The following is a 27501-nucleotide window of genomic DNA, read 5'->3' as shown; positions in this document are numbered from 1 at the left end:
AGCGCTGACTGTATGCAGGGCTCCCGCCTTCCACATGTTAGTACCCACCAGGTTCAAGGCTGCCTGGGAGCTGGGGACCATCTGTCCCCGAGGTACAGATGAGAAAGCAGGCGGGAGAGCCGGGTGCTCTGCTGGGGGCGCTGGAGCTTGGCTCCCAGTGAGCGCGGTGCCGCCCAACCTCAGCCCAGAGGCCCGGCACAGCCTGGGCGTCCAGCACAGGGGCTGCGGAGTCCTGGGGTGAGCTTCCTTGAAGAGCAGCCTGACTGGGGTCAGTGTGCCCCTACCCACGGCCTGGAGGGCTCTGTCTACCCCCATGCCCTGCTGGGGTTTCCAGGTGCCTACTGGGCGCTTCCCCTGGGCGCCGTGAGGGAGGGTCTGTGGGGCCAGGCCTGGGGCCAGGCGGGGTCCTGTTCTTGTTCTCGGGGAGCCTGGTCTGGTGTGTGGCACAGGGAGGCTTCATGCCCGGGGGGAGGGGGCAGGTGTGCCCAGGGTAGGCAGTGACCTCGTGTCGAGGTGGGCAGGATGCTGAGTTGGGCAGGATGCTGACGTGGAGGTCCTGGGGAGGCAACGGCCAGCGCCCTCCTTGGTGGGGACAGCCCTGGTGGCCTGGTGGGAAGCCCTCTCCACGGCCGGAGCAGGGGTGCCGACGCCGTGCCCACCTGCACCCTCCTTCTACACGCAGGAGCGCAGTCTGACGGGCAAGCTGGAGCCCGTGTCGCCCCCCAGCCCCCCGCACGCCGACCCCGAGTTGGAGCTGGTGCCCCCCCGACTGTCGAAGGAGGAGCTGATCCAGAACATGGACCGCGTGGACCGCGAGATCAGCATGGTGGAGCAGCAGATCTCCAAGCTGAAGAAGAAGCAGGTGTGGGTGGGCCCGGGGGGCCTGGGCGGTCGCCAGTGTAGTTGGCAGGCTCCCCACGTGGGGACTCTGGAGCTTGGAGCCCCCAGACAGGAGCTCGGGGTCCTTAGGAAGGAGCACGGAGCCCCCAGACAGGAGCTGGGACCTGGTTTGAATAAAGTCCGGTTCAGACTTAGGAGGCTCTGTGCTGTGCTGGGCTGTGGGCAGGAGGCAGAGGGCAGGCTTTTGGAGGGTGGGCGGCTCTCCCCGGCCCTGCCCCCTGGCCTTGGGGTGGGCCGGGGTCCACTGCGAGGCACTTTTCCTCGCCTGCGTCTGGTGGCCGCCAACCTCCATATCTGGGCCTCCCAGCTGCGCCCCTGCTAGCCGGGGCCTGTGCCCCACCTCTGGGAGCCTCCGTTTCCTCCTCTGTGAGGTGGGCACAGGCGTGACCCCTGTGGGGTGTGGCAGGTCCCCAGGTTGGTGGCCGTTATGGGGAGCCACAGGAGAAGCCAGTGTGAGACTCACTTTGTGATTTTATTTTAAATCACATTGACTTCAAAGCGAGCGGCTGGCCGGCTTTTGTGGCTTCCCGTGGTCCTTTCCCCGGGGTCAGCTGGTCTCTGCTCAGGTGCCCCTTGGCAGAGAGGACACTGGCCTCTGAGGAGCCCTTGTCCTCGGCCGCCTGCGTCCCAGGGCCCTAAGTGAAGTCTTCCTGGCGCAGGGTGGCCGCTCTGTCTGCTCTGCTGGTGGTCCCAGGGCCACACGGTCCACGCCTGGGCCTTCACCGTGCCCATGGCCCGTGGCCACCTGTCAGCTGGCTGCAGTTCCCCCCGGGGCTGGTGGGGGCCAGGCCCACCCCGTCCTCTCCCCAGCCCCAGGCAGGAGTGGGACGACAGAGGGCTTCCTGGAAGAGACCCCATGGGCTGGGCATGGGGGAGGCAGGGGCCAGGGGGTTCCAGGGGCCAGTGGTTTTCCTGTCTGGGGGCTCCGCAGGGGAGGGAGGAGGGCAGCGCTGGATGGGGTCCCGGGCCACGCCAGCCCTGGAAGCCACACCTCTCCTCCCAGGCGTGGTCTGGGGCTGGGGCAGGGCTGAACCACAGCTAATGTGGCAGGAAGCCAGGTGGCTTGGGGACAGCCCCCTGCAGTCCGGTTTTGTGTTTTGATTTTTTCCTAAATTCCACTTGGACTGTTTTTTTTTTGAGCTGAAATTTCTAAACAGAATCCACCCCTGTGACGTGCACAGTCCAGGGGCATTCGGCACACTTGGCCACCCGCTGCCGCATTCCAAGACGCTCCCAGCCTCCCGGCAGGAGACCCGGCCCCAGGGTCCTTCCCCACGCCCCTCCCCAAGCCGGCCATCTGCTCTGACTCTGTGGCGTGGCCAACCTCACAGGCCTGTCCTGCCTTTGGTCTCTCTCTGGGCATTCCAAGGTCCCTCTGCCTGTGGCACGTGCTGGCCCTCCTTTTCATGGCTGAGTACTACCCCATGCTTGTGCTGTGTTGGCCGCCCACGCAGTGACTCTGGCCCGAGGTGGCCGTCCTGGGCGGGGCTGAGTGTGCTGGAGTGTGTCTGCATGGCTGTGGGTCCCCGCGGGTGTCGCCCTGGAGCGGAGCTGGGTCACCTCCTGCCTCTGGGTGTAACTCAGAGGAATTTCCAGGCCATGTTCCATGGCAGTTGCGCCATTTTCCGCCCCGGCCGCGTGAGGTTCCAGCCTTTCCACATTCCTGCCCGACGCTGTGGCTTTCTTTTTTAAGAAGGCTTTGATTCCGGCCTCGGGCTGTGCAGGGCTCTTCTGCTCTGGGTCCATTTGCTGGAGGTGGCCAGTCTCTGGCCCCTGCCCCCAGGCTGTGCTCTGCTTTCTTTGATCTCCAAACAGCCTCTGAGGTGGCACTGCTGCCACCAGTTTCCACTGAAGAAGACACTGAGGGTCAGAAGAGGCAGGTGACTTGTATGGGCAGGTCACCGAGACCCAGTATGGACAGCAGGGAGCCCAGCTTGACCCAGGCTTGGTGTCCTTGAGCCGTCTTCTTGGGTCTCTGTGGTGTCTCCTCTGCTTCTCTCTGGTGCCTGCGGTGGCCGCCTTTGCTGGCCGGGACACTGCCCACCCTCCCTGGTGCTGCTCTGGAGTTTCCTGACCCAACTCCAGGGGCCTCTGAGGGACGGGGACAGCACGACTCCCCCGGTCTTTCGTGCCAGTGAGGTGGGGTGCTGGCTTTCTGGCTGTGTCTGCCTCTGTTCTCCTGGGCTCCTGGGTGCACGCGGCCAGTCCCTCGGTCACTGCAGCCGTGTGGCCTCTAGAGCAGAGCAGGGCCATATTCTGACGCTATGACTCGGGCTTCAAGCTCCCTGGCCTCATCTCCCCTGCGGCTCTAAGGGACACCCTGTCCAGGTGCTTGCAGGGGGCTGTGCTAGGCAGACTGGGGCAGAGGACAGGGCCCTGACCGGCCCCTGGCAGCCCTGCAGGCGCAGGGTAGAGGCAGAGAAAGAGAAGAGAGGCTCAGAGAAGTCCAGCTGCTCCCGAGGCTGCACAGCAAGCAGCCTTCAGGCTGGGCCTTGGCTCAGGCTGTGGCCCGCCGACTGCCGCAGCCGTGGGACCGTGGGGGACCGAGGCTTGGCCGGCGGGGCCCAGCCTCCGCTCCCCTCCTGGCCCCGCTCTGAGGGACAGGTGCCCTGAGGGACGTGGGGTGCAGCTGGGTTCCCGGCCCAGCCCCGCGCTCACCCTCGCTCTCGCCCACAGCAACAGCTGGAGGAGGAGGCCGCCAAGCCGCCCGAGCCCGAGAAGCCCGTGTCACCCCCACCCATGGAGTCCAAGCACCGCAGCCTGGTGCAGATCATCTACGACGAGAACCGGGTACGCGGAGGCGGGGGGTGGGGGTGGCAGCCAGCGGTCACCAGCTTGCACAGCCTCTGGGTGACTAGAGGGGCGCAGTATGGACAGCCAGGCCAGCTGCAGTGGGCAGCACAGTCTATCAACCCTGTGTCAGCGACAACAGCCAGTCCGTGTCACCCAGCTCCACCCGGACGCTCCTTCCCTTGGTGGACCTGGGAGGGTGGGCACAGTTGCTGTTTCTCTTTTACACATGGAGACTGAGGCCCAGAGAGGTTGAGTGACTTGCCCAGAGTCACACAGCCAGGATGTGGAGGGTCTGGGGTTGGAATTCCTGGGCGAGGCCTCTGGTGATTTGGCCTCCACTGTCCCTGCCCTGGGATGAGCCCTTGAGTGATGGAAGCACAGGGTCAGGGACCCTGGGAGGGGCACCTGCCAGTGTCTAAGGAGGCTTGGTGCTGGCAGGAGGCTGGGGGTGCCCAGAGCCGGGGTCCGTGGGGCCGGAGCCCAGGAGCTGCTGCCTGAGGTGTGGCCTCCTCTTTGTGGGCAGTGGGCTCTGGGCTGTCCTAGTCGCCTGCTGGGAGCCAGGCTGGGCTCATCTGCACCTGACCCCAGAGGTGCTGGGTTAGGCCGAGCCCAGCCTTCCTTGTGCTACGGATGAGGAGACCGAGGCTCACAGAGGAGATGTCCCTCCTGAGGCCACACAGCGGTGTGTGGGGGTGGGGACTGCCCTCCCCTGCCTCTCCTCTCAGCCCAGCCCTGGCCTCCCTTGGGTCACCTCCTCCATGGGCCGTGCTTGGGGTGGGGCAGCCCCTGCTGCTCTGTGTCCCCCACTTGGCTCCACCGTGTATGCAGGACGAGCCTGACCCTGGGGGCCTGGAAGCTGCCCCGCGCGCCCTCCCACCCGGGTCTCTGACCACAAGCAGCACCAATGGAGATCACAGTGACGAAGGCCATGGCCACGTGTCCTGCCAGCTGTCCTGGTGCAGGCCCACTGTCCTCTCCAGCTGCACCTCCCTGGCCCCTCGTCCTTCAGTGGACGCTGGCTGTGGAGTGCTGTGGTCGGGACGTGTCCTCTGCAGCCCTCTGGTTTTGGGGTGACACAGCGACAGTTATGTGCTTCACTCACGGAGCCTGAGGCCCAGAGAGAGGGAGGCCCTGCCCGGAGGGCCCATCCCGTCACCTCTGCACTCCCTGCCTGGGCCTGGTGGGACAGCAGGGTGGCTCTGTCCAGCAGCTGCCCGTGGTCCCCTGCCTGGGCGCCTGTCCAGCGCCTCGTGCTGTCACTCTCTCTGGCTCTCGTGTCAAGGGTGCCCTTTCCCAGGACGTCCCTTTGGCCCTCTGCTTGATCCTGAAAATCCTTCAGCACCATTTCCTCCCCTGACTTCCCCGGGCTCCTCACCCTGTGTCCCTGCAGGTTGTCACTTGTGTGTGTCTCTCCTCTTGGTGGGGACTGGAGCTGCCTGAGGGCAGGGTCTTCACCTCACTCCAATGTGCTCAACTCACACTCGGGGTCACTGCAGGGAAGGCAGGAGGGGCCCGGGCCTCCCCCAGAAGAGCCCTCTGGTCTTGGGGTGTGGGGCTGTTGGGGTCCTTCTGTCTGGGCTGAGCCTGGGAAGCTGGTGACCTGGCAGGCAGGAGGCCCTCAGCCACCTTTGGCTGGAGCAGCCAGGGCTTGGTGGCCCTTGGGGATCAACAGGATTAGATTCCACCCTGCCCTCCCCTGCTGGTTCTTCCAAGTGGCGCGGGATCAGGGTCGGCTCTAAACGCCAAGCCAGCGGAGCACGCAGCTGCCCCCGGCCTCTCTGAGCCTGGACGCTGGCTTATCATCCACTCATAGCACGTCTGTGGCCACTGCTGGCCGCCTCTGCCTGCCTCCCGGGAGAGTGTGGGCAGACGGGCGGCAGGTGACAGGGGCAGGGGCCGAGGGGGAGGCAGAGCCTGGCTGGCGCGGGCAGCATGGCGTGGGCAGGGAAGCCGGGCAGTGGGTGGGCTAGGAGGAGGGCATCGGGCCCCAGCATGGGCGCAGCCCCGGGTGGGGCCTGGAGGTGGGATGGGGCTGGCGGGTGCAGGCGCAGGGCCAGGCTCTCCACAGCTTGGTGCCCTCAGGGGTCGGGCCGCAGGGAGGCTAAGGGGAGGCTAGGGGCGGCAGCAGAGGCCTCCCTGGAGGGCGCAGGGAAAGAGAGCTGGCCTGATCCAGGCAGGCCACGTGGCTGGGCTATCCCAGGGTGAGGACGAAGGCTGGTGGACAGCCCACCTGCTCAGCCAGGGGGACTCTGCCTCAGGCCAGGGCCGCACCTGGGGATCCCAAGGGACCGGGCTACGCACTATGGGGTTGGACTCGTGAGCGTGTCCATGTGGCCTGTGGGGGTCTGTGACGCTCAGGAGCACCCTGTCCTGACTCACGGGGAAGGGGGGGCTGGTCAGCTCTGACCAGCACATCCTGGCACCCCGCGAGCAGGGCCGGTATTGAATGCTGACTATGCCAGGACCAGCATTTGAGAGGCCGGGGGACTGTGCAGGGGCAGACGGGCTGCAAATGTGAGTCACTGAGCCGCGCAGGGCTGCTTGGGTGAACGGGGGCTGGACCTCTCCTCCCCAGGTGCCCCCGGGCCTTGGTGCCCCCTCCTAAGGTGGCAGCAGCTGCAGCCTGACCTGCTCTGGAGAGGCCTGGTCCAGTCGCAGCAGCCGGTGTGGCCCAGAGAGCAGACAGAGGGGCTGTGCTGCCCTCCTTTCAGGGCACAGGGGCCGCCATGTCCCTGTCCAGGCCAGGGCTGGGAGGCAGCAGGCTTCCCCTCCTCCCTGGTGGGGGTCCTGCGCTTGGGCCCCTCGGGGCAAGGGTGGGGCTCTGGGGCTGGGAGCCGGAAGCCCCTTTCAGCAGTGAGGGTGCCCCAGAGCCTGGGCCCCTGTGCCAGGTGCCCTGTCCCCAGCACCCCTGTGCCAGGTGCTAAGACAGCACGGGAAGAGCAGGTTGTCCCACAGCCCCACCACCAGGCCTGACAAGGGGCCCCTACAGGGAGCCGCATGCTGTCTTCAGGAGCAAGATGGTGCAGGGCCAGTGGGGCGGAGGCACGGACAGGGCAAGAGCCGAGGGGCACTGGCTCTGCGGGCGCCAGGCAGGCCGTGCTCAGGTTGGCAGGAAGCTGCAGGAGCTGAGGCCGTTTTGGGAATAGGCTGTAACTGTGGCCTGGACCCTTGTTCCCAGGGGTGTCCCATTCTGGGACTAGGGTGTCTCCCCTCGTCTAAGGAGGGAAGTGACGGTGCTCATGTCACTTTGTCCCTTGCAAAAGCTGTGGTGTTCAGAGCCCGGGGCAGCGTGGCTCACAGGACGCAGGCTTCTCGAGTCGCCGGGTTCTATATGCGCCCTAAGGCGCAGGCCTGGCCTTCCCTTTTGTCCAGAGGGTTAGCACAGACCCCACAGGCCTGGTGGCACTGACCCCTGAGCCTCTGGTGCCTGGGTGCACTGGCCTGCCCTGTCCTTGCCGCCCGCCCGCCCTGGCCAGCCTTTCTCGTCCTGGCCGCGGGTTCTGTGCATCTCGCATCTCCAGGGTGTGTCCAGGGCAGGTGGCCTGCAGGGGCCCTCACGGTGGTCCCTGCCTCCCAGACTCAGGGCTTCCGCCCTGCCTAGACAGTGGCAAGGCCTCTTCCTTCCACCTCCGGCGTGTTTCCCGTTCCGCCGATGGCGCGGTGGCATTTCTGGGCCTGGCTGAGTGTTCTCAGTGGCGGGATTCGACCCACGCCCAGGCGGCCCCTGGGAGGCTCAGCAGGACGTGGTCACCTCCCAGGCCATCCCTGCCTTCGGGCCTTGGCCTGCGGAGGCTGCTTGCTTCTCTTGGGGCTCGGGCTTCCCGTGGGCCCTGCTGGGCTGGCCTGGGTTCAAGACGTGTCATTCCAGATGCCAGCTTGAGGCCACCTGCAGGCCCACTGCCCTGCTGATGTGCATCTGCCCCAGGCCTAGCCTCCCAACAGTGTTCCCCGGAGCTCCACGTCACCTGTCGTTTTCAGGGACAGTGTGTTGACTGGCTCAGGTGGCCAGTGCTCCTGGCCCATGCTGAACCTGGATGCTCCCAGGGCTGGCCTAGTCATGGGGTGGGACACCCCTGGTCCTCATGTGTGTGACCTGATGTCTGCTGCTTGGGGTCTGTCTCGGGGCTGCTGGCTGTCTTCCCAAACCTGTTGTCCAGAGTGCTGGACAAGTGCTGCCCTGGCCATCCCCCATGGCCTGGGAGGCTGCCTCCCCGGGTCCCCTACCCGCCCTCCTCCAGCCCCCCTGTCCAGGCTGACCGTGCTCTGGGCCTCCTGTGAGCAGGACTGTGGTCCCAGGCTGGGCTGGTGGCCAGACCTGGGCACAGTGTGGCCTTCATGGCCAGCCTGTTGAATTAGCATCCAGAGCTCTCTCTGCCGCGTGTCCCCATTTTCCCCGTAAGTCTTGGGTTGTGACGGAGGGAGGCGGGAGGCCCAGGAGTCATGTGACCAAGGCCCTGGACTCTTAGAGGGGGGCCTGGCCAGCTCCCCGGGCAGAGGCTGGAAGGACCCGCACTGGTGTCACCGCCCGGGAAGGGTGGTGGGTGGGCATGCCGTGGGCGCTTCAGGCCCAGGCCAGGTGGGCTTGCGGGCGCTGCTGTCGCAGCCTGGGGCTTTGGTCCAGGTCCCTCCCCGGGCTGTGGGCCAGCGTGCCGGGAGGGGCACTGCCTGCCCCGGAGGCCTCGCTCACAGTTTCTTCTGTCTCCCCCCACCCCTTTCCGTCCCTGCAGAAGAAGGCCGAGGCTGCCCACCGGATCCTCGAAGGCTTGGGACCCCAGGTGGAGCTGGTGAGCGGGCCGGGCGGGTGGCAGGGCTGGGGCAGGAGGAAGTCGGCCCGGGCAGTGGGCAGCGGGCTTTCGTCAGGGAGGCAGGAAGCGCCCTCCTGATAAGAGGCTGGCAGATAGTGCGGGCAGTGAGCGAGCTGGGCTTCCTCTGGGCTTGAGTGGCCCCTGCTTCCGGCCGAGCATCGAGATTCCTCTCTGGGCGTGAGGTCTGGGCTCAGCTCCCAGGCTGCCCTCAATGGCTGTGGCTGTGGCTGGCGCCTCACCTTGTCTGTGCTTCAGTCTCTTCACCGACCCCTGGGCACCCTGAGGGTGGCTGCCCACCCGGGCACTGTGGCGCGGACCCACCCGGGGTGGCATGCAGGTGGCATGAGGGGTGTTTGCTGCTGCTGCTGCTGTTCCCAGGGTCAGGCTCACGTTGCTGCCGGGCAGGTGCAGACCTGGGTCTCCTGGGCTTGGGATGGCTGAGAGCAGAAGGCTAGCCCTGGGGGAGCCCCGGGCGCCCGCTGCTTCCACCCATTGGCTCCACCCGTTGGGACCCCTGGGGCCGTTGGTGGGACCCGACGGTGGTGGTGGCGGGGTGGGGACGCCGTGGGCCCAAGTGCAGGGGTAGCTGGGGGGGCTCTGTGCCAGGGCGGGAGTGAGCCCGTCGGGGTCTCCTGGGCACAGCGAGGTCTGGCCCTCCTGGGGCAGGCTCCTCTGCACCACAGGGCTGGGGTGGCCCAGGTCAGGGGTGGGACCCAGGGTCCAGCGCTGAGGCCCGGGAGGGCTCTGGGTACAACCTTGGCCTTCACGAGCCTGCGCCACGGAGGGGGCAGAGACCAGCTGTGCACCTGGTTTCCTACGGGTGGTCCGTGTCATGCAGTGAGGGCTGCCCATCCCCAGAGCTGGGACCCTGCTCCTGCTACTGGGCACACAGCCACAGGCCACTCACAGGTGAGGACAGGACACCTGCGCCCAGGTCTCTGGTGTGCCCCCAGGAGTGTGCACTGCCACTAGTCGGTCCCCATGTGGACGTCCTCCACGTGGACATCCTCCACGTGGAAGGGTCGCCCTCTGTGCGCGGCCCTGTGTTTCCATGCCCCATAGTACAGCCCTGTGTGGCCTTGGCCCGGCCCTGTCCCTCTTCCCATGCCTCTGTGTCTTGGGTCTGGGCCACTGCCCTGAGCCCCCATACCTGGATCTCGCCTGGCGTTTGGAGCAGGTCTTGCTCTCTGGCCACTGAGCACGGAGCTGCCCTGGGCAGCTGTCCAGGGTCATGTCTGCCCGTTCTCGGCTTGGGTGCAGCTGACTATCCCCAGGAAGCCCCTGGCCTCGGGTGGCTGCACTGTTTGCATCTCGCCTGGGAGCTGCACCTCACCTTAGTGTCCCAGATGGCCACTGTGGTCACTTCTGACACCAGGCTCGCCTTCTCTCCTGCCGAGTCTCCAGGGCTCCTGGGCCGTCCCTCTGTGATGTTGGGCACACGGTGAGGACCCAGGGACGGGTCTGCGTGGCTGTTGGGGACGTCTCTGGTCCCCGAGCTCTGAGTGGGTAGTGCTGGGAGCGCAGCTTCTCCAGGAGCCCGGCTGGCCCTGGCCGAGGCCAGGCATAGGCTCCCTGAGCTGCTGCACTGCCAGGTTGTTCGCCTGAGTCCCTTTGGAAACAGTGGGCCCTGTGTTGGCCCTGGGGACAGGGCACCCACGGTGTGTCAGGGCCTGTGGATCGTCCCTGATCCCGTTTCCTGGGTTGGCCTTTCCTGGGTTGCACAGCAGGAGGTGAGGCCAGGAGATGCCCGGGGGCCTGCACAGGTTGTGCTCTGCCTGTCCTTGCTTGCCCGGGGTGTCTCCAGGCAAGGTGGGTGGACGCTCCGCAGGGCACAGTGCCCGCTTTGTGCCGGAAGCCTGGGCGCGCTAGCCTGCCGCCCTCCAGGGGCCACAGCCCTGGGACCCAGCTCTTCCCCCGACCGTGGGTTGCTGCGGGGCCATGGGCACGTCCCGCCTGTGCCCTGTGGGGCTCTGTGGCTGTGCCTGGTGCCAGGTGGTCTGTGGCCTCTGGAGCAGGTACTGGTTCAGGGAAGAGAGCAAGCCCTGGGGGAAGGAGACCTAGAGGTAGTGCCTGGGGCTCTGGGGCCCGGTGCCTGGTGCCCGGTGTGCCCAGTGGGCACTGAGGGCCCTGTGGAGGGCGGGGGGGCCGGGCAGCGAGGGGCAGCATGGCCGGCCTGCTCTCTCTGTGCTTGGAGGTGTCATTGTAAGAACCTGGTATTGCAGGCCTGCGGGCGGGCCTGGCCCTTCCTACCTGACCTGAGCGGGGCCAGCTTTCCTCTCAGGACCCTTTGCCCAGGGCTTCCTCCCTCCTGCCCTCCTCTGCCCTATCTGCAGAGAAGCCGGCGGGCCTCTGGGGACTGTCCCCTTGCCTTCCCTGGGGCTGTGGGGATGTGCTGCCAGTGGCCCTGACAGGACAAGGGCCTTGGCCAGAGGTCATATGCTCTACTGAGGGTGAGTGTGCTGGGGTGTGCACGGGCCCTGCCCTCCCGAGTCCTCGTCCTTTCCTGTCCCTGTCGGTGAGGTGACGAGGCTGCTCCTGAGGTCCCCTGGCCCTTGTTCGACTCAGGGAAGATGGGGTTCTCTGAGTCACAGGGCCCCGAGGGTCAGGCCACCTGTCCCCTCTCCAGGCGAGGCTGCCTGTCACCCTGCTGCCCTCCTGTGGGCCTGCACCTTGGGCCCTGCACCTTGGGCCCTGCTGCCCTCCTGGCCCCCTCCAACCGAGGATCACCACCCCACGGTCAGAACGTCCCTGTCAGGAGTGCCCTGTGTCCCTGTCTGACCTCCCAAGGAGGAGACGGGCCCAGCGTGGAAGGCCCTCGTCTGCGTCACTGTGTGAGCTGGGGACGTGGGAGCGGGATTCAAATCCGAACCCAACTGAGCTGCTGGTCCCCTTCAGCTGGCCTGTGCGTCATTCATGTGTGGAGAACAGAAGGACCAACACAGGGCCACTCAGGTTCCAGTGTGAGCTTCTTTATATATCCCCTTGCGTTCCTGAGATGAGGATCCTCAGCCTTCTGTAGGAGTGTCTCACCCCTTCTCTCTACTAGGAAGTTCTGCACTATGTCTGACCACAGACTGTACTGCCCTGTTCTTTTGCCCTCAAAACTGCAGGGTTGGGCTGGGGCCTCTTGGTCTTGAGCTGTGTGCCATGGGGAGATAGCCTTGTAGTTGCAGGGTGCCCCCTCTGTCCCCAGGGAGTGGCTAGGCCTGGGACTGCCTGAGTGTGGTGGTGGATTGCCATGGGGACAGGCGGGGGCAGTGGCCACTGCCCAGGGTGCACAGGCCCCTCCCTTGACGCCGTCCTGTCCATCTCTGTCCGTGGGCAGCAGGAGGCCTGGCCCTGGGGTGAGGAGGAAGGGACTGTGGTCCTGCTGCCTGGGCTCCGGGGTTGTCGGACAGTTAGTGTCCCAGGGAGTGTTCAGCCCCTCCCCAGGGACAGCTCCTTTGGGGACCTGTGTGCCCTGTCCCCTGCCCTGAGGCCCCAAGACCCCACGTCTCCTCCGACCACCTGACCTGCCTGCCCTCTCACACTGACCTTGTCCCTCTGGTCCAGAAGGGCAGGGTCGCCCCTAGGGGAGCGTCATCTGTGGAAGCCCTGGGAGGGCCTGCTGGGTGCGGGAGGGACGGGCAGGGACAGACTGGAGGGCTGCGGGTCTGGTCAGGCTCCGTCCCCTCTGGGTGCCCTGAGCCATGCCGCAGGACAGCAGCCCAGGTGGGCGTCGCCACGCCGCAGCCACTTGCCATCCCTCCAGCGCAGAGGCCACCTGGTGCCAACCGGGTCTGTCTCCCTTCCCGGTCAGCAGGAGACGGCTGGTCTTCGGCTCGGCCCCCGCTGCTCTGCTCGTCCCCCTCCAGCTGGCCTGTGCTCTGGATGGGGTGGCCATGCCCGCTTGGTTTCTCCTGCTGTCCACTCTGTCCCACTGGCCACTGCAGGGCAGGGGCTGGGGACGCACGGGACACTGGTGCGATTCACACAATCTATCCCGACACGGACGGTGACACTGCTGCTTCTCAGGCCTGGCAGTGGCCACGTGCTAGCCTCAGAGCCCGGGACAGTGCCTGACTTGACCTTCAGTGCCACCCTGGCCTTGAACCCCATTCTACCTGTGAAGCAGATGGCAGCCATGGGACAAGGGACCCGCCCCCAGGGCTCGCCTCCCTCCTGCCCTCCTCTGCCCCATCTGCAGACCCCCGCTGGGGTCGCAGGGCAGCAGCTCAGCCCTGCCGCCTGCCTGGCGCTCTGGCTGGTCTCGCGTCCCGTGTCCTGCCGTCCCTGAGTGTCGGTGCCTGGCTCGTCCAGCTTGGTGCTCTGAGGGGCCGGGGCCACCCAGCTCCTCGAGGCTCATGGTGGGGGCACTCGGGGAGCCCGGGCAGTAGCAGGGTCCTCGCCTTTTTGGGCAGCGAGCCCATGCGGCCACCACCTGAGCCTTGCCCTTGGCCCACATCCTGGCCGCCGGGCACTACCCTCGTTGTGGCCCCGCACACCTTGGAAGGGGAAGCTCCTGGTGGAGGGGCCTTGGGTCTCTGCGGTGACCGGGGAGCTGGGCGTCCCCCTGCTCGGTGGCCGTGGCTGGCCCTGGCCCCTCCCGAGCAGCCATCAGCCTGTGGGTGGGGGTCACCGGGCTCAGAGGAGCCGGTCACGGTCTGTTCCTGGCCGGGTCCCCATGTTTCCATTGGGCCTGTGGACAGCTGTTCCTCACCCCGGGGCCCTGGGCCCTGTGGACGGGGCTGCCTGGGGCTGCCCGGGGCTGACTCTGCTCTCTCCTTGCAGCCGCTGTACAACCAGCCCTCGGACACCCGGCAGTACCACGAGAACATCAAGATGTGAGTGTCTGCCGGGCAGGGCCTCGCTCCTGCTGGGGTCACTGCAGGACCGTGGGCTGGGGAGGTGGACAGGAGGCAGATGGGGCCGGAGCTCTGGGCCGGGTGGGTCCGGGGGAGGCTCAGCAGATGTGGGTTTGGGAGGTCGGTGGCCTGCAGACCTGGGCGGGTCCACAGGCGGGGGTGGCCAGGGTACAGGCCTGTTGGGCCCCCAGGACAGGGCCTTCTCCCCGCTGTCACAAATTGGACATGGCCAGGGCCAGGACTGTGCGGGAGGCTGATGTCTCCAAGCCAGAGCACGGCCTGGGAGCCGTGGTGCGGGAGGCTGTCTGGGTCTCGGTTTGCATTAATGGGAGCACGGCCTCCTGGGCCACGGAGGAGCTGTTTCCTCCTTCTGTCACCAGGAACCTATACAGTACAAGTTTGAGGCGCAGGTGGCTGTGGGAGCGGTGGGGGGGTAGGTTGGCCGCGTCTCTGGGGTTGCAGTGTTTTGGGACTTGAGGAGTTCATCTCTGAGGGGACGCTCAGGAAGTTCGGGTCAGGTGGCCCAGGGAGGTGCCACTTGTCTGCGGGGAGGCGCGGGCGCCGGGCTGCCAAGCGCCGTGTACACCTGATGGCTTGGAGCGTCCACCAGTGCTGGGCCTGTTGACGTGGGGCCTCTTGTAGTTCGACTGCCAATGGGACTGGTGGTGTCACCCGCTGTCCACCCTGCTACAGCCTGCAGGGACCAGAGCCGCCGGAAGCCTCCCCTTCCCAGTCAGTGGGGCTCCTGCAGCAGCGGACAAGGGAGCCTCTGGCGCCTTGCCCTGTGTCGGGAGGTGGCCAGTGTGGCACCGCACACCACATCCCTCGGGGGGTGGGGACTGCCTGGCCTCCACAGTGTCCCCCAACACTGTCCAGACTTTGAGCAGCCTCCTGGGCCCTGCCTGCTGGTGCCCTGGAGAGGGAGTGGGGAGGCCGGGGACACGGGGAGGCCAGGGAGGTAGAGGAGGCCGGGGACACTCGCTTTCCCAGCCGGTCCTGTGGGCCAGGCCGGTCCTGGGCCTCAGAGACTCAGTGGACAGCACACAGGCCGTGCCCCTGCAGCCTCTGCCCTGATGCCCTGGTGGGAACCAGCTGTCACCCTTGCTGGGCACGCGCTCTGCCCCAGTCCCGTCCCTGGCCTCGTTTCCCCTCTGACGTGATTTTTGATAGCGATAATGTTAAGGCAAAGTCTTGATGTGATTTTTGTCACTTAAAGTGAGTGACGTTTTAGGTGGAATCACGTGGGTGACCACAGGTTGTGAGAGCAGCTGTGGAATCCAAACCCAAAGGAGCCCAGTGCCCCAGGCAATGTCACCAGGCCCACTGGTCTTTGCTCAAGGAGAGTGGACGAGGCTCGGCCTCACAGTGGCTCGGGTCTCCCTGAGGCCGCCGCGTGGGTGCCTGTGAGTAGGTGAGTGACTGACCTTGGCCTCAGGACCTCGGGGTTTTTCATGGTTTCCACCAAGAGTGTCATTGGTGTCCAGTTTCAGTGAGTCGTCATGAGGTCAGTGCGGTCATTCAGTTTAAACAGAATTGTAAGAAGGTAGAAGACGGTGGCAGGAGTGGGCAGGGCTACTTTGCTGGAGAAGTCAGGCAGGACAGTTGGGACCCTGGGGGCTGAGCAGCAGCTGGCTGTGTTGACCACCAGAGACAGAGCCTCTAAGCAGGGGCGGTAGTGCAAAGGCCCTGGGGCCACACAAGCTGGCTGGCCAAGGGCAGAGAGGCCAGCCCCACGTTGTATTCCCTGAAGCGTTTTGCTTGGATTTCTGTCTTCAACTTCATTTTGATGGCCACAGGGAGGAAGGACCTGGGTGTAGGGGAATTTTGGAAAGCCCCTGCAGGAGCCACGGGGGACGTGTGGAGGCCCAGGGGATGCCCAGGTAAAGGCTGGACACTGGCAAGGGCAAAGCCACCTCTCCAGGGAGGGCGGGTGGCACAGGCCGAGTGGGGACCAGGAGCACTCGGCTGCCGGAGTCAGGGAGACCTGTGTGCAGCCCGAGCGTGGACTACTGCTGGAGCCTGAGGGGCAGTGAGGCCCGTCGGGGACAGACGAGGTATGTCCTTGTCACCAGCTGCACTGGGTGGGGTCTGTCCGCAGTCACGGGTCTCAAGTGCACAGTGGCTCTGCTGAGCTGTGTGCTTCCCGTGTCCGTCTCAGAGCGTCCACTGCCCACCTGCCCTGCACTGCTGGCCAGCGCCCCGCACGCCTGCCGCCTCCGCAGACTGTTTCCTATGGCCCTGGCCGGGCCTCCCCGCAGTGTGTGGGCTGGAGGTGGGTGCAGGTGGGCGCTGCTGGGTGGGGCTGCCCAGCTCTGAAGGGGCGGGTGGGGCTGCCCAGCCTGGGCTCTCCCAGAGGCCTGGGATTGAGCCACGTGGCCCAGAGGCTCTGGAAGGAAAGACCACATGTGCCCAGGGTGCAGGACGGGACCCCCACCCCACCCTGGCCCGTAGTGGCTGTGGGGCCGTGGCTGAGCTTTGTTATGAGCCCTGGGGCCTGGGCCTCCCAGGCTGCCTGGTGGGAGCTGCAGGCTCCCAGTGTCCAGGCCAGGGCAGGAGTGTGGGGCAGCGGGGCCCTGAGGGCAGGAGGAGCCCTGGGGAGTCGCGGCCTGGTGGGGTGGTGAGCCCTGCGGTTGGCCTGTGGGTCCAGCTTGGCCTGCGGGCCAGCAGCCAGCGCGGAAGCTCCAGGACTGGGCACCTGAGGTCTGCAGCACGTCTCGCCAGCCAAATTGTTGTGACAGGAGCATGCGGCTTCAGGGACGGTTGCGTGCCGGGTGTGGGCAACCCTGAGGGCCGCCGGCTGGGCCGGAGTCTCAGGCCCCAGCGGCCCGAGTGCATCCTGTGGCATGTGGTCACTCTCGGTCTGTGGGATGGGGAGGCGGGTCTGGCCGCTGGTGTCCTGCAGAGGCGGGAGGCACTCCTGGTCCTTCATCCAGCAAATGTCCCTGAGTCCCTCCTGCTGCCAGGTGTCCTCTAGGCCCTGGGGAGACGTTGGTGGCTGAGCCTGACCCTCTGTGGGGGACACGGACATGAGCCCACACGCACAGGGCCTGTGACGGGCGTGACAAGGACGGTGAGACCGTCCAGCTGGGGTCCGAGGGAGCCACGAGCCCCTCCCGGTCTCGCTGCATTGCCCGCCATGCCCCCGCGGCCAGGGTTGCTTCGGGGTGGGCAGTTGTCCCTCCCCAGGGCCTGGATTCTGTCCCTATAATGTCCCCGTGTCTGTGCGCTGGCCATGTAGTCCAGTCAGTCTCACTCTTGGCTTCCTGCTGCATGGCAGTCGGACGTGGCGAGGCCACCTGAGTGCTGCCCGCCCCTGTACCTGCCCGGAGGTGTCGGGTGGCTCTCCACAGGCCGTGGGCACCTGCTACCAGGGTGGGTGCCAGACCTCTGAGACCTGGGACGCCTTAGTGGTCATCCCATCAGGGTGGGCCCGGCCCTGGGCAGGACGTGCTGGGATGGTCCTGGCCACCTGCACTGGTGTCCTGTGGAGCCAGTGGAGACCCCGTGAGGGGTGCAGGGCTGGCCGGGCACAGGCAGCTGTGGTGCTGGGCGGGCCTGGCCTCGGCCTCTGCCTGGCCTTGGGCAGGGCTCACCTCGCACACGTCCAGCCTTCCCCAGCAGGCGCCATCCTTGGTCCCCGGGTCCCCTGGGTCTGTAGGGCTGCCGGTCCCTTCTCTGCCCTGTCTTACTGTCCTGCAGCCTGGCTGCCCCACTGGGGTGTAGCGAAGGGAGAGGTCAGGAGCCGGGGTCCATCCACAGGCCCCCTCCTGCAGCCCAGGGGCTCCTGATGGTTGGGTCCCTTCAAACTCCGACTCTCCCAAGGCCCTGGGCTGCCAGTTGCTTCCGCACCTTCCCAGCTGGCTGTCTAGCCCCGACCTGGCCCGTGGCTCCTCCTCTGTCCCCGCCGCCCTCCTCGACGCTCTCTGGCCTCGTGGATCTCCCTCCTTTCTGCAGGGGCCGTGTGTGCCCACCGTAGGACCTTTGCATCTGTAGTGCCCGCTCCACAGCCAGGTCCCTCGGGTCAGCACCATCCCTGGGTGGCCTTCCTTGCCCACTCTGGGTGCTCTCCAGCTGCCACCATTCGGTTCTGGAAGCCCTGGGTGTCCTGACCGTCCTGCCCACTGGGCCCGGCACTTCTCCTGGCACCTCTGCATGGGCCTGGGGCTGCATCCGCCCTTGCCCACGAGGCCCCTCGTGGAGGGCGGTGCTAGGCACAGAGTCCGTGAAGAGTTGGTGGATGGGGATGAGCTCGCGAGGCCGTTGGTCTTGTTTCTCAGATGAGGAATGAGGCTCTGGGAGCCTCTGAGATGTGCTCGGAGACACTGTCATGGGGCGGGGCTCAGGTCCCCATCCTTGTGCCCAAGGACACCCCAGGACTGGCACTGGCCGTGCTGGGGGTTGGCTTAAGGTGGGCTCAGGGTGACTGGGAGGTGAACCTGTGTTGAGCCCCGCTGGCCAGTCAGTGGCCTGAGCCACCACGAGGCACCCGCAAGTGGCTGTGGGCATGGGGCCTGGCCACTTGCGTTAAGAAGACAGGGGAAGTGGGGACCCTCCAGGAGCGGCCACCGCCCAACTTGCCGGCCTGCCCGTGACTCCTGGGGACTCCTGGGGACTTGCCTGCATCGCCATCCCCCTGCGCGAGCCGCCCCCACCCTCCGACCCTGGGTCTCCTCTTCAGAGCCTTGGCCGTCTCCTCCTGTCTGCCCCTGTCTGTCTCCCTGTCTCTCTGTCCCATCTCCACAGGTCTGTCCTGCCACCTGCCTGGCCGGAGGCCTCTCCTGTCCCCTCTGTCCCTGCTGGCCCTGTCCCCTCTGGGCTGGCCTCTCCGGCCCTCCCTTGCCCTGCTCCTCTTGTCCCTCTCTGCATTGTCCATGGGGAGACCTGATTCCTTGTCTGCAGGGTGTGTGGCCTCCTGGCCAAGTCCCTGCCCATCTGCCCGCCCTGCTGTGCCATGTTGTGCCCACCCTGGAGCACAGGACAAGAGTCCTGGGGGCGTGGGCACCGGGGCTTAGCCTGGGACCTGCCTATGCAGGCGGATCTCCCAGCCTCCCAGCCTCCGGGCCTCCCAGCCTCCCTGCCTTGGCTCCTGGTCTGAGGCAGTGGGTGTCTCTCTGGCAGATTTTCTGTGGACAGGTTTGGTGACAGGCCACGGGGACCTGTGTGTGTGTGTGTGACAGCAGCTCAGGAGGGGGAGAAGGTCACAGACCCTTTTTCTGCTGACTGCGCTCAGCTTTATGGTGCAGGCACCTGGTGGGGGACAGGATGGGCTGAGTGTTGGGGTGCGCTAGGCAGGGTTCTCTCCCCTCACTGAGACTCAGCCTGGGGCCCACCTGGGCTACTGCTCAGACCCAAGCTGGGCTGGGGTGGGACCCGGTCTGGCCCCCCCCTCCGTGCTCACTGGCCCTGCCCTCTCCCTGCAGAAACCAGGCGATGCGCAAGAAGCTGATCCTGTACTTCAAGCGGAGGAACCACGCGCGCAAGCAATGGGTGAGCGGGCGGGCCTCAGAGTGCAGGCCACGCGCCACACCTGCCGGCCCTTCTGGCCCTGCAGCCGCCTCACGACCAGAATCTGGGCCGTGGGAGGACAGCCAGGGGCAGCCAGGGCCACGGGGCAGCCCCTGAGGGCAGTCCCTGGGGGCAGCGGGTAGCCTGTACCTCCCTTCCATCCTGCCCAGGCAGCGGGTAGCCAGGCCCCATCAGAAGACCTGCTGGGTCTGGAGGCCAGGCTAAGTGACCCTGGAGGGGGGAGAGGGGCCACCAGTGGGCAGAGAAGGGAAAGGACTGGTGTGCACGGGACGTGCGGAGGGCCTGGCGTCAGCAGTGGCTTGCAGCCCGTGGGTCAGGACACCCACAGGCTGGCCACCCTTCTCTCGGCCCACCTCACTCTCACAGGAGCTCGGCCTCACACCAGGCCAGCTGAGGACTGGGTCCCCTGAGCTCCGGGTGCCCTGAGCACTGACCGATGCTGAGGAGCTGGGTTACGAGGACTGGTATTGGTGGGGAGATGATGTCACCACCTCTACCCAAGCCACAAGCTGCCAGGAGGAGGAGGCTGGCAGAAGAATGAGGCTTAGGGTGGCCCTGAGGACACCCACCCACAGGGACAGGCAGCCTGGCCTCCGGGTGGGGAAGGGGCACTGTCTGGGCTTGGTGGGTGGGGCTGCTTTCGCCTACACCCCAGCCCCCCTGGGCTCTGTTGGATGCCTGTAGGACCCAGGCCCTCTGCCTACCTGCAGGGCTGACTGAGTCACGCCCAGTGTAAGTGGCATACAGCAGGTGACAACTGTGTGCTGCGTGAACTGAAATGGGGTGGAGGGGTAGGCAGTCAGGGGTGTGCTGGTCAGGTGCCTTTGGCTCCATCATTGAGCACCACTGTATGCAAGTCTTCCAGGATGTGGGGACTTGGTGACATGCAGAGACAGCTCAGGACTCCATGGCACCGTCTTCTGTGTTGCCACACTCCCATGCCCCTGTGCGCACCATGTTCCGTTCTGTGAGGTGAGCGCTGTCTCGGCCTGAGTTCCAGAGGGGAGACCGAGGCACAGCCAGGCCACCCTGAGCAGCTGGGGCCTGGACCGAGTCCAGCCTGATCCCGCCTGGGGCCTGGGGTTTGGAGCTGGCGCCAGGCGAGGCGTCCAGGGCTTCAAGGGAGAGACACAGGCTGGTGGGCGCGGCCTGGTGGGAGGACACCCCAGGAGGGGTGAGTGGGGTATGGTGAGGCCTGCCCCCAGACAGAGGTGCTGACCTGGGGTCACAGCAGTGTGCAAAGGCCCTGCGTGGGGACCAGCCTGGTCAGTGCAGGGCAGAGTGCAGCCGGCCAGGGCTGTGCCTGGGGGGCAGCGGCCTGTGCATCAGCTGAGGTCCCCGGGACCTGGCCTGCAGAGGAGCACTAGGTTCACTCTGTGCACCAGGGGCAGCCTCATGTGTTCTTAGGGAATTCAGTGCTCGCTGCAGGGCTTCCCCGTCATGCCAGACAGTTGGCACAAGAGCGCAGGGGCCCCACTCTTGGGGCGCGGCCGCAGGCCCCGTGTGCCCAATGTGTGCGGAGTGTGTGCCGGAGCAGGCGGGTCAGAGGGCCTCAGAGGCCAGGACCGTGCTGAAGGTCACTTGTAGTCTGGCCTGACTTTCTGTCTGGGCCCACCCCCATGTCCCCAGCGTCTCTGTTGGGTGGAGGTCTGCTGCTGCAGGGGTGTGGTGTGCCACCCAGAGAGTCTCTGTGGCCCTGTGGCTGTGGGGCGGAGCCCATGGAGGTGGCCTTAGTGGGTTTGGGTCCTCAGACCCCCCGTGGTGGCTCCTTGGGTATTTACAGATGGAGGGAGGCTGGCGGGACTGGGCACGTGGCAAGGACGCAGGGTGCTTTGCAGCCAGGCCGAGTCCATCTTAACAGGAAGCCCTGAGCCTTTAGAGTGTCTCTCGTGTCACCATCCCAGAGCACCTGACTTCAGCCTGGTTGGCCCTCTGCGGGCACACCTGCTCCCCCCTCCCCCAGGGGGAGGGCTCAGGCCCCAGGGGAGTGTACCCCACAGGCCTGGGCCTTCCTTTCCCCAGGAGCAGGGACGTTTCTTTCAGGGACGTAGGTGCCCACGCTTTCAGGAGACCCTGGCCTGGCCTAGCCCTATGCACATGTTTGTGTGTGTGGGTGGCATGTGCGTGTGTGAGAGCGTGTGAGCGTGGGTGTGAACATGTGTGAACATGTGTGTGTGAGCATGCATGCATGACCATGCGTGAGCATGTGTGAACACATACATGTGTGTGCCTTTGTGAACGTGTGTGAGTGCGTGGGTGTGAGCATGTGTGCACATACATGTGATCACGTGCGTGTGTGAGCTTATGTATGTGCATGTGTGAGTGTATGTGCGAGCTCTGCCTCCTACCTTGGCTTGCAACCCCGCCCCAGTGCCCCCGAGCCGCTTCCTCAGGCCTCAGCACACCCGTGGCGTGTAAGCTCCGACGGGCAGCTCTGTGGTTAGATGTAGAGGGGCACTTCCCTGTCCTGGGCAGGCGGTGGAGCTTCCTCCTTGCAAGTGGCTTGAGCCTTGGTGCTGGTGTCTGGGGTTGTGGAGTGTGGCTGGTATCTCCTCAGGGACATTCCTGTGGTGTGCACTGAGGTCCACAGTGCCAGAGTTCCTGTTGGAACCCTGTCTGTCCTGGCAGGGGGCCTGGGGGAGGCCCAGGCCCTGGCTGCTGCCTGGCTGCGGCCCTGTTGTCCCCTGCCGTCCCCCCGTCCTCCTGTCCTGGTTTTCTGGTGAGCTCTGCTCGCCTCCTCCCTCTCTGGCATGCTGCAGCCTTTGGCAAGGGTTGAGGTGGCCTGGGCTGGTCCCTGTCCCTAGTGGGGAGCTGGGAGGCACTGCCACTACCATTGTGGCCCTGGTGTCCCTGAGCCAACGTGGTTTCTGGGGGTTCTCGGAGTGGATCACACTTGTGGGGTCCAGCTCTGCACCCTGATGCCACCCACCACCCTTGGGTCCACTGCTGTTGGGCTGGTCAGGGCTGGGTGTGGCCACAGCTGCCCTTGGTCAGAAGCTGCAGGGACAGGCAGAGCGACTAGGTGTGAGGACGGGCATCAGGTCCGGCCCTGTGGGTGAGAGGTGGTGGCCGGGGTCTGCCCTGTGGCTGGCTGCTGCCCGCCGTCACCTTGGAGGGGCAGAGGCCAGGCTGATGGAGAGACGGACTTCCCCGGTGGAGGGCGGAGCCTCTTCCTCAGGAGCTCTTGACACTGGGGAGCTGGGCTGGGCCTGGGGCCTGGGGACAGGGTCCTGCCCACGTGTGGCCCACTGGCCACACAGACACCCCTGAGCCACGCTGTCCTGCAGAGCTTGGAGCAGGTGCTGTTGAGTGGCCCCAGCCCTGTGTCCGCTGAGCCCTGGAGCAGTGGCCCGGGCGAGGGTCAGAACTTGGAATCTGATTGGTTTGGTGACTTGGTGCAGCAGAGGCTCCGGGCTGCTGGCTTTGGGCGGGTTAGACCTCCCCAGGAGGCTGAGCTGGGTGGCTATTGCTGGGGGAGGGGCGGTGGTCTCTGCCTGGCTGGCGCCTGGAGGGCTCCATGAGGGAGGCCGAGGCTGGCTGCCCCTCAGCGCCCGCCTTCTGCCCCAGGAGCAGAAGTTCTGCCAGCGCTATGACCAGCTCATGGAGGCCTGGGAGAAGAAGGTGGAGCGCATCGAGAGCAACCCCCGGCGGCGGGCCAAGGAGAGCAAGGTGCGCGAGTACTACGAGAAGCAGTTCCCCGAGATCCGCAAGCAGCGCGAGCTGCAGGAGCGCATGCAGAGGTGAGCGCCGGCCCCCCGTCCCCGCCACCCAGGGCCACCCTGGGCTTCTCCCAGGCCTCCCCCCTGCCACTCCGGGTCTCCCCCCTGCCACTCCGACGCTCCCCCGGGCCACCCTGCCACCACGCCGCCCTGGGCCTTCCCCAGGCCACCCCTGGGCCAGCTGTGCATCTGGAGGTCTGTCCCTCTGCTGCCTCCTCCCCACGTGACCTCGCCCTGTGGGGATGTGGTGGGCTCAGGCCTGCCCTGGGGTGCAGCCTGGTGTCCCGGCTGGCAAGGGGGTGGTCCTGACTTTGTCCCTCTGGCCCCCAGCAGGGTGGGCCAGCGGGGCGGCGGGCTCTCCATGTCGGCAGCCCGCAGTGAGCACGAGGTGTCTGAGATCATCGATGGCCTCTCAGAGCAGGAGGTGAGTCCCAGACCTGGCTCAGCCTCAGTGTCCCTTCCCCTGGGTCCCCTGCTGCAGGGGAGGGTCCCCGTCAGAAGCGGGCTCACCCTGGATGATTAGGGGCAGAATGATGTGGGGCCTGGAGGCCCTGGGCTAGCAGTGCTGGGCAGCCGGGACCTGCTCCAGGCCTGTGGGGTGGGAGGGAGGCTGGGGCTGGGCACTGACCAAATGCTGTGATGCCCAGAGGCAGGCAGCTGGGTGGGGCCTGCCCCTGGCTCTGCCCCCTGGCCCTTCAAGGCACCCCCTGGGCTGAGTCCCAACAGCCAGTGGGCGGAAGCCCCTGAGCAGTAGGCCCTGATCCTGACGGCCTGGAGGGGCCAGGTCAGATAGGACAGTCGGAGAGTGCAGCCGGCCCCTCCCAGCCCCAGTCTCCGGCTTCAGGTTTCCCCTCAGACTGGACGCCTGGAGGCCAGCCGCGGTGGCCCTGACCATAGTCACTGGGCCCCGGATGGCCAGCCAGGAGGTGGGGGTGTGTGTCCTGTAGTTCCTGGTGTCCCCTCCTGGGTCTGGGGCTCTGGGGTCTAGCCCAGCACTCATGTCCCTGTGCCCACACTGTGGTGGGATGAGGCCAGGTGCAGAGGGGCACTGGCCCCTGCTGTGGTCTTTTCCGGTGGACGGCCCTTGGTGTTCCTGTTTGGTCACCATGGCTCTTTAAGTGACGTTAATTTAAGTGAAGTACAGTTGAAGACTCGATTTCTCCGCCACACCAGGCCCAGCGAGGTGGCCTGCAGCCCTGGAGGGTGTGGCCTGCTGCCGGGCAGTACCGAGACCACACCTCTTCCTGCAGGACGTCCTGGGCAGTGCTGCGCCCTGGTGCTGGTCTCAGGCCCATGGGACCCAGGTGGCCCAGGAGCGGGCCCTGGCCCCGATGCGGATTCGGGGAGTCGGGCAGAGCCCAGGACTTGCCCCCCCCCCCCCCACCAACCTGCCCTGTGCCTGACGAGGTGGCACGAGGTGGCAGCCCGCCTGGCCCGTCAGCTCCAGGCACACGCGGCCTGCAGAAAGCAGAACCAGAAAGCCACTGCCTGCGGCCCGAGGCCTTGCCCTGACCTGCCGGGGGCCGCGGCTCCTCCTTCCTTCCTGCCCGCTGTCCTGCCGACCCCACGCCCAGCCCAGAGCCCCAGGGGCATGAGGCTGCGGCTGCTAGGCCTGCACAGGCAGGAATGTGGGAAGGGGAAGGTGGGACAGGAGGGCTCCCCGCTGTCCCCTGGTGAAGGAGGGTCTGTGACCCTGACCGTCCCCCTCAGCTCTAGGTGGCCAGAGCACAGTCCCTGCTAGGAACTCTCGGGAAGGCAGCCCAGGAGCAGGAGGGGCCCTTCGGGGAGGGTCTCCCGTCCACTCCTGTGCTGCCCTCGTCTCGGGCAGTGAGGCTGGTTGCAGGCCATGTGCTGACCGCTGGGCCTCTATGGGCTCTTCTCCTGGCCAGATGGGAGCTGCGTCCCCTGCTTTGCTTCTTGGCTACAAGCCTTGAGCTTCGATGGGGAGGTTGGATGTGGGAGGTGGGGCCATCTGGGTAGCTCATGTCCAGGGCAGGCTGGCTACGGGGCTGCGGGGAAGAGAGGTCCCTCGTGCAGCTCAGAGCCCCTTGGTCATCCCCATCCCTTCTGTGCCAATGTCCACGTGCCCTGGGCAGCTGGATCCTAGCCCCACTGCCTGGCTGCCTGCCTAGCCCCATGGAAGGCGCCCCTTTCCCCACAGAGGACCCCGAGGACAGTGCTCTCCTGCGGTGTCGGGGGTGCCCGCCTCCCCAGGGCTGGCCGCTGCCGCCTGCTGCTCACCTTTCCCTTGCTCTCCGGGATCTCACACCCCCACATCTCGCTGTCCCCCACCCTGCCCTCTGTGCCCTCTGACCCAACCCTCTGTCCTGTTGCCCCAGAACCTGGAGAAGCAGATGCGGCAGCTGGCTGTGATCCCGCCCATGCTGTATGACGCTGACCAGCAGCGCATCCGGTTCATCAACATGAACGGGCTCATGGACGACCCCATGAAGGTGTACCGGGACCGCCAGGTCATGAACATGTGGAGCGAGCAGGAGAAGGAGACTTTCCGGGAGAAGTGAGTCCACCTGCGGGCCAGCCTGGGCTGTGGTGTGGTGGAGACGGGTCAGCTGGTGCAGACACCAGGACGCAGAAACAGCGTAGTGCAGTCCGGAGGGTCTTGGGTGGAGAGCTTCGTTTAGAAATGTACCCGATTGCCAGGCGCTTTGGCTCAGCACGGTGTGGGAGGCTGAGGCAGGAGGGTTGCAAACTGGAGGCCGGCCTCAGCAACTTAGCAAGACCTTGTCTCCACCGTGTAAAGGGCCGGAACGGGGCTCAGTAGTAGAGCACTCAGGGTTGAGTCCCTGGCACCAAAAAGAGGACGGCCTTTGATTGTGGAGCTTCTGGAACCCACCCAGGCAGAGGGCGGGGCAGCAGTGTGCAGGGGCCTCACTGTCAGGGCCACTCTAGGTCTCAGGTGGCTGGAGCGTCCTCCTATCAGGTCAGACCCCGTGTTGAACGTCTCTTAGTACCTTAGATCGGGAGGTGGCCGGGCACAGCCAGAGGCTGGGTGTCCCTGGCGCTGGTTGTGGGTTCTCGCGGTGGCTTTACTCTCCTTGAGACGTCACCCACCTGTTAGTTCAGAAGCTGGCCGTGTGGGGCTGGGGTCTGCGGCCTGGCTCCTCCGTCAGGAGCAGCGGCCACGGGGTCCTCCGCAGAGTGCGGGTCACTTGGAGGCCTCCCTTGCAGAGCTTGTGGCAGCGCTTGGGGCCTTTGAGGATCTGGAAAAGGGCACAGGGTCTGCTGTCCCCGCTGTGTGGCCCGGAGCAGGCTGCCCCCCGCAGAGTTCCCGCTTCCTCATCTATAAATGGGGAGGCAACGTGGTCGCCCTGGCACCCTGGGATGGGTTCCACCACCCCTCATATACCAGCTCTGCGGCTCCAGCCCCCAGTGGCTCTGAGTGCATCGTCCTGGGTGCCTGTTGCTCAGAGAGTGAGGGTGAGGATGAGCATGGTCCAGGGCAGATGCGGGGATTCGGGGACCCCCTGGCCCTGTGCCGGTTGCCTGCAGACGGCAGCACCTGTGGGCTCAGGCTCGGCTGCCCCCGGGGTCTCTTCAGCACGCTGGGGGGGGCGGGGGGAGGGGGCGGGGACAGGCGCCCTAGGAGGTTTTCCCATGAGTGATTCCTGGAAGGGAGTGGGGCAGGATGGTCCCCACACAGGGGGTGGGCTACAAAGGACTCCATACCCGGAAGAGACGGCTCTGAGACAGCCCCAGCTCTGCCAGCAGCCCGAGGCGGCCAGAGCCCAGGCCAGGGAGGCCTGCCACTTGCCACTTCCTCTAGGAGGACGAGGCGCTTCCAGTCTCTAGTGTCTGGCTGGGAACGGGGGAGGCCCGCTGGCTTCCTGCCCAGCCACCTGGCGGCCAGGCACGATGAGTGCCGGCACTTGCCTGGCCTGCCTTGCTGACCGCCATGTCCCCCCTGGAAGGCCGTGGGGTGATGGCAGGTTGTGGGATGCTGGCACTGGGGCTGGTGTCTCCACCCAACGTCCCTGGGGCCCAGCGGGCTGTGACCCACGTCCCCACCCCCGCTGTCCCTGTTCCCCGCTGTCCCTGTTCCCTGCCCAGCCGCTTCCCAGTAATTCCCGGCTTCACAGGAAGCCGGGGCCCAGAGCCAGCTCCCGGGCCGCCTTCAGTGCATTGAGGCCGCCTCCTTGGCCGCCAGCCCCGTCCCGCCTCCCCCAGGCTCGGGGCCTCCACTGCACCTCCCTCGGGAGCCCGCTGCCTGGCGGCCGTGACCTCTTCCCAAGCAACCAGCTTCCCAGGCCCAGCTGGGGGGGCCCAGGGCAGGTTTTCAAGGGGACCTGGCAGAGCCGGTGCACGTCCCGTCTTTCCTGGAAGCCATCTCCCCAGGACAGACACACATCTCAAAGGCACTGCAGCTGTGACTCACTCTGGGTCCCTCCCCACCGCCAGCCCTTCCCACACCCCCAACTTAATTGCTCTGAGTGGGGCGGTGCCCACCGACAGCCGTGGAGATGGCCGGCGCCTGGGCGCTCACAGGCCGCCCCGCGAGGACGTGCCCCTGGGCCCAGCCTCACGCCCGTTCCTTTCTCCCCACAGGTTCATGCAGCATCCCAAGAATTTTGGCCTGATCGCCTCGTTCCTGGAGAGGAAGGTGAGTTGGCTCCCTCCACACAACCGGGGGCCACTCCAGGCCCAAGGCAGAGGACCCTCCCTGCCAAGAGGCCGCCACCCCCTCTCTCAGGGAGCAGCACTCCAGGCCCCGCCCTGGCCTGGGATGGGGAGGGGCATCCGGCTGCCGCACATGTGGGAATGCAGGAGAGCCCTGTAGGGGTGTCCCCTCAGCCCTGCGTGCCCAGTCTCCCCACCCGCTCCTCAAGAGTGCTGTCAGTTATCCTTGCAAATTGGGGATGTGACTTGGAAGCCTTGCTTTGCCTGGCGTCCCCACTA

The 27501-nt window shown here is 66.1% G+C and overlaps 1 protein-coding gene and 1 long non-coding RNA gene across 7 annotated transcripts in view; both read left to right on the top strand.

Moving 5' to 3' along the window:
- The window catches only part of Ncor2 (nuclear receptor corepressor 2), a 105734-nt gene that overhangs the window by 15811 nt on the left and 62422 nt on the right, over window positions 1-27501 (top strand). For 4 of the 6 annotated variants that reach the window (XM_078039359.1, XM_078039357.1, XM_078039356.1 and 1 more), the window contains exons 5-13: window positions 683-862; window positions 3577-3690; window positions 8421-8477; window positions 13269-13321; window positions 18763-18829; window positions 22436-22608; window positions 22918-23011; window positions 24927-25105; window positions 27151-27205. In XM_078039359.1, coding sequence (XP_077895485.1) covers window positions 683-862; window positions 3577-3690; window positions 8421-8477; window positions 13269-13321; window positions 18763-18829; window positions 22436-22608; window positions 22918-23011; window positions 24927-25105; window positions 27151-27205 — 972 coding nt within the window. The remainder of the gene's footprint in view (window positions 1-682; window positions 863-3576; window positions 3691-8420; window positions 8478-13268; window positions 13322-18762; window positions 18830-22435; window positions 22609-22917; window positions 23012-24926; window positions 25106-27150; window positions 27206-27501) is intronic. The other 2 variants (XM_078039358.1, XM_078039355.1) reach the window with 1 other exon arrangement.
- LOC144375268 (uncharacterized) lies at window positions 13328-17666 on the top strand. The gene is made up of 2 exons (XR_013434880.1): window positions 13328-14753; window positions 15139-17666. It is a non-coding gene; the product is annotated as an uncharacterized LOC144375268 (long non-coding RNA).

The sequence above is a fragment of the Ictidomys tridecemlineatus genome, chromosome 2 (assembly GCF_052094955.1).
Source record: "Ictidomys tridecemlineatus isolate mIctTri1 chromosome 2, mIctTri1.hap1, whole genome shotgun sequence".
Lineage (NCBI taxonomy): Eukaryota > Metazoa > Chordata > Mammalia > Rodentia > Sciuridae > Ictidomys > Ictidomys tridecemlineatus.
The sequence above is the reverse complement of the archived record's forward strand: the minus strand, read 5'-3'. Positions and strand labels throughout refer to the sequence as shown.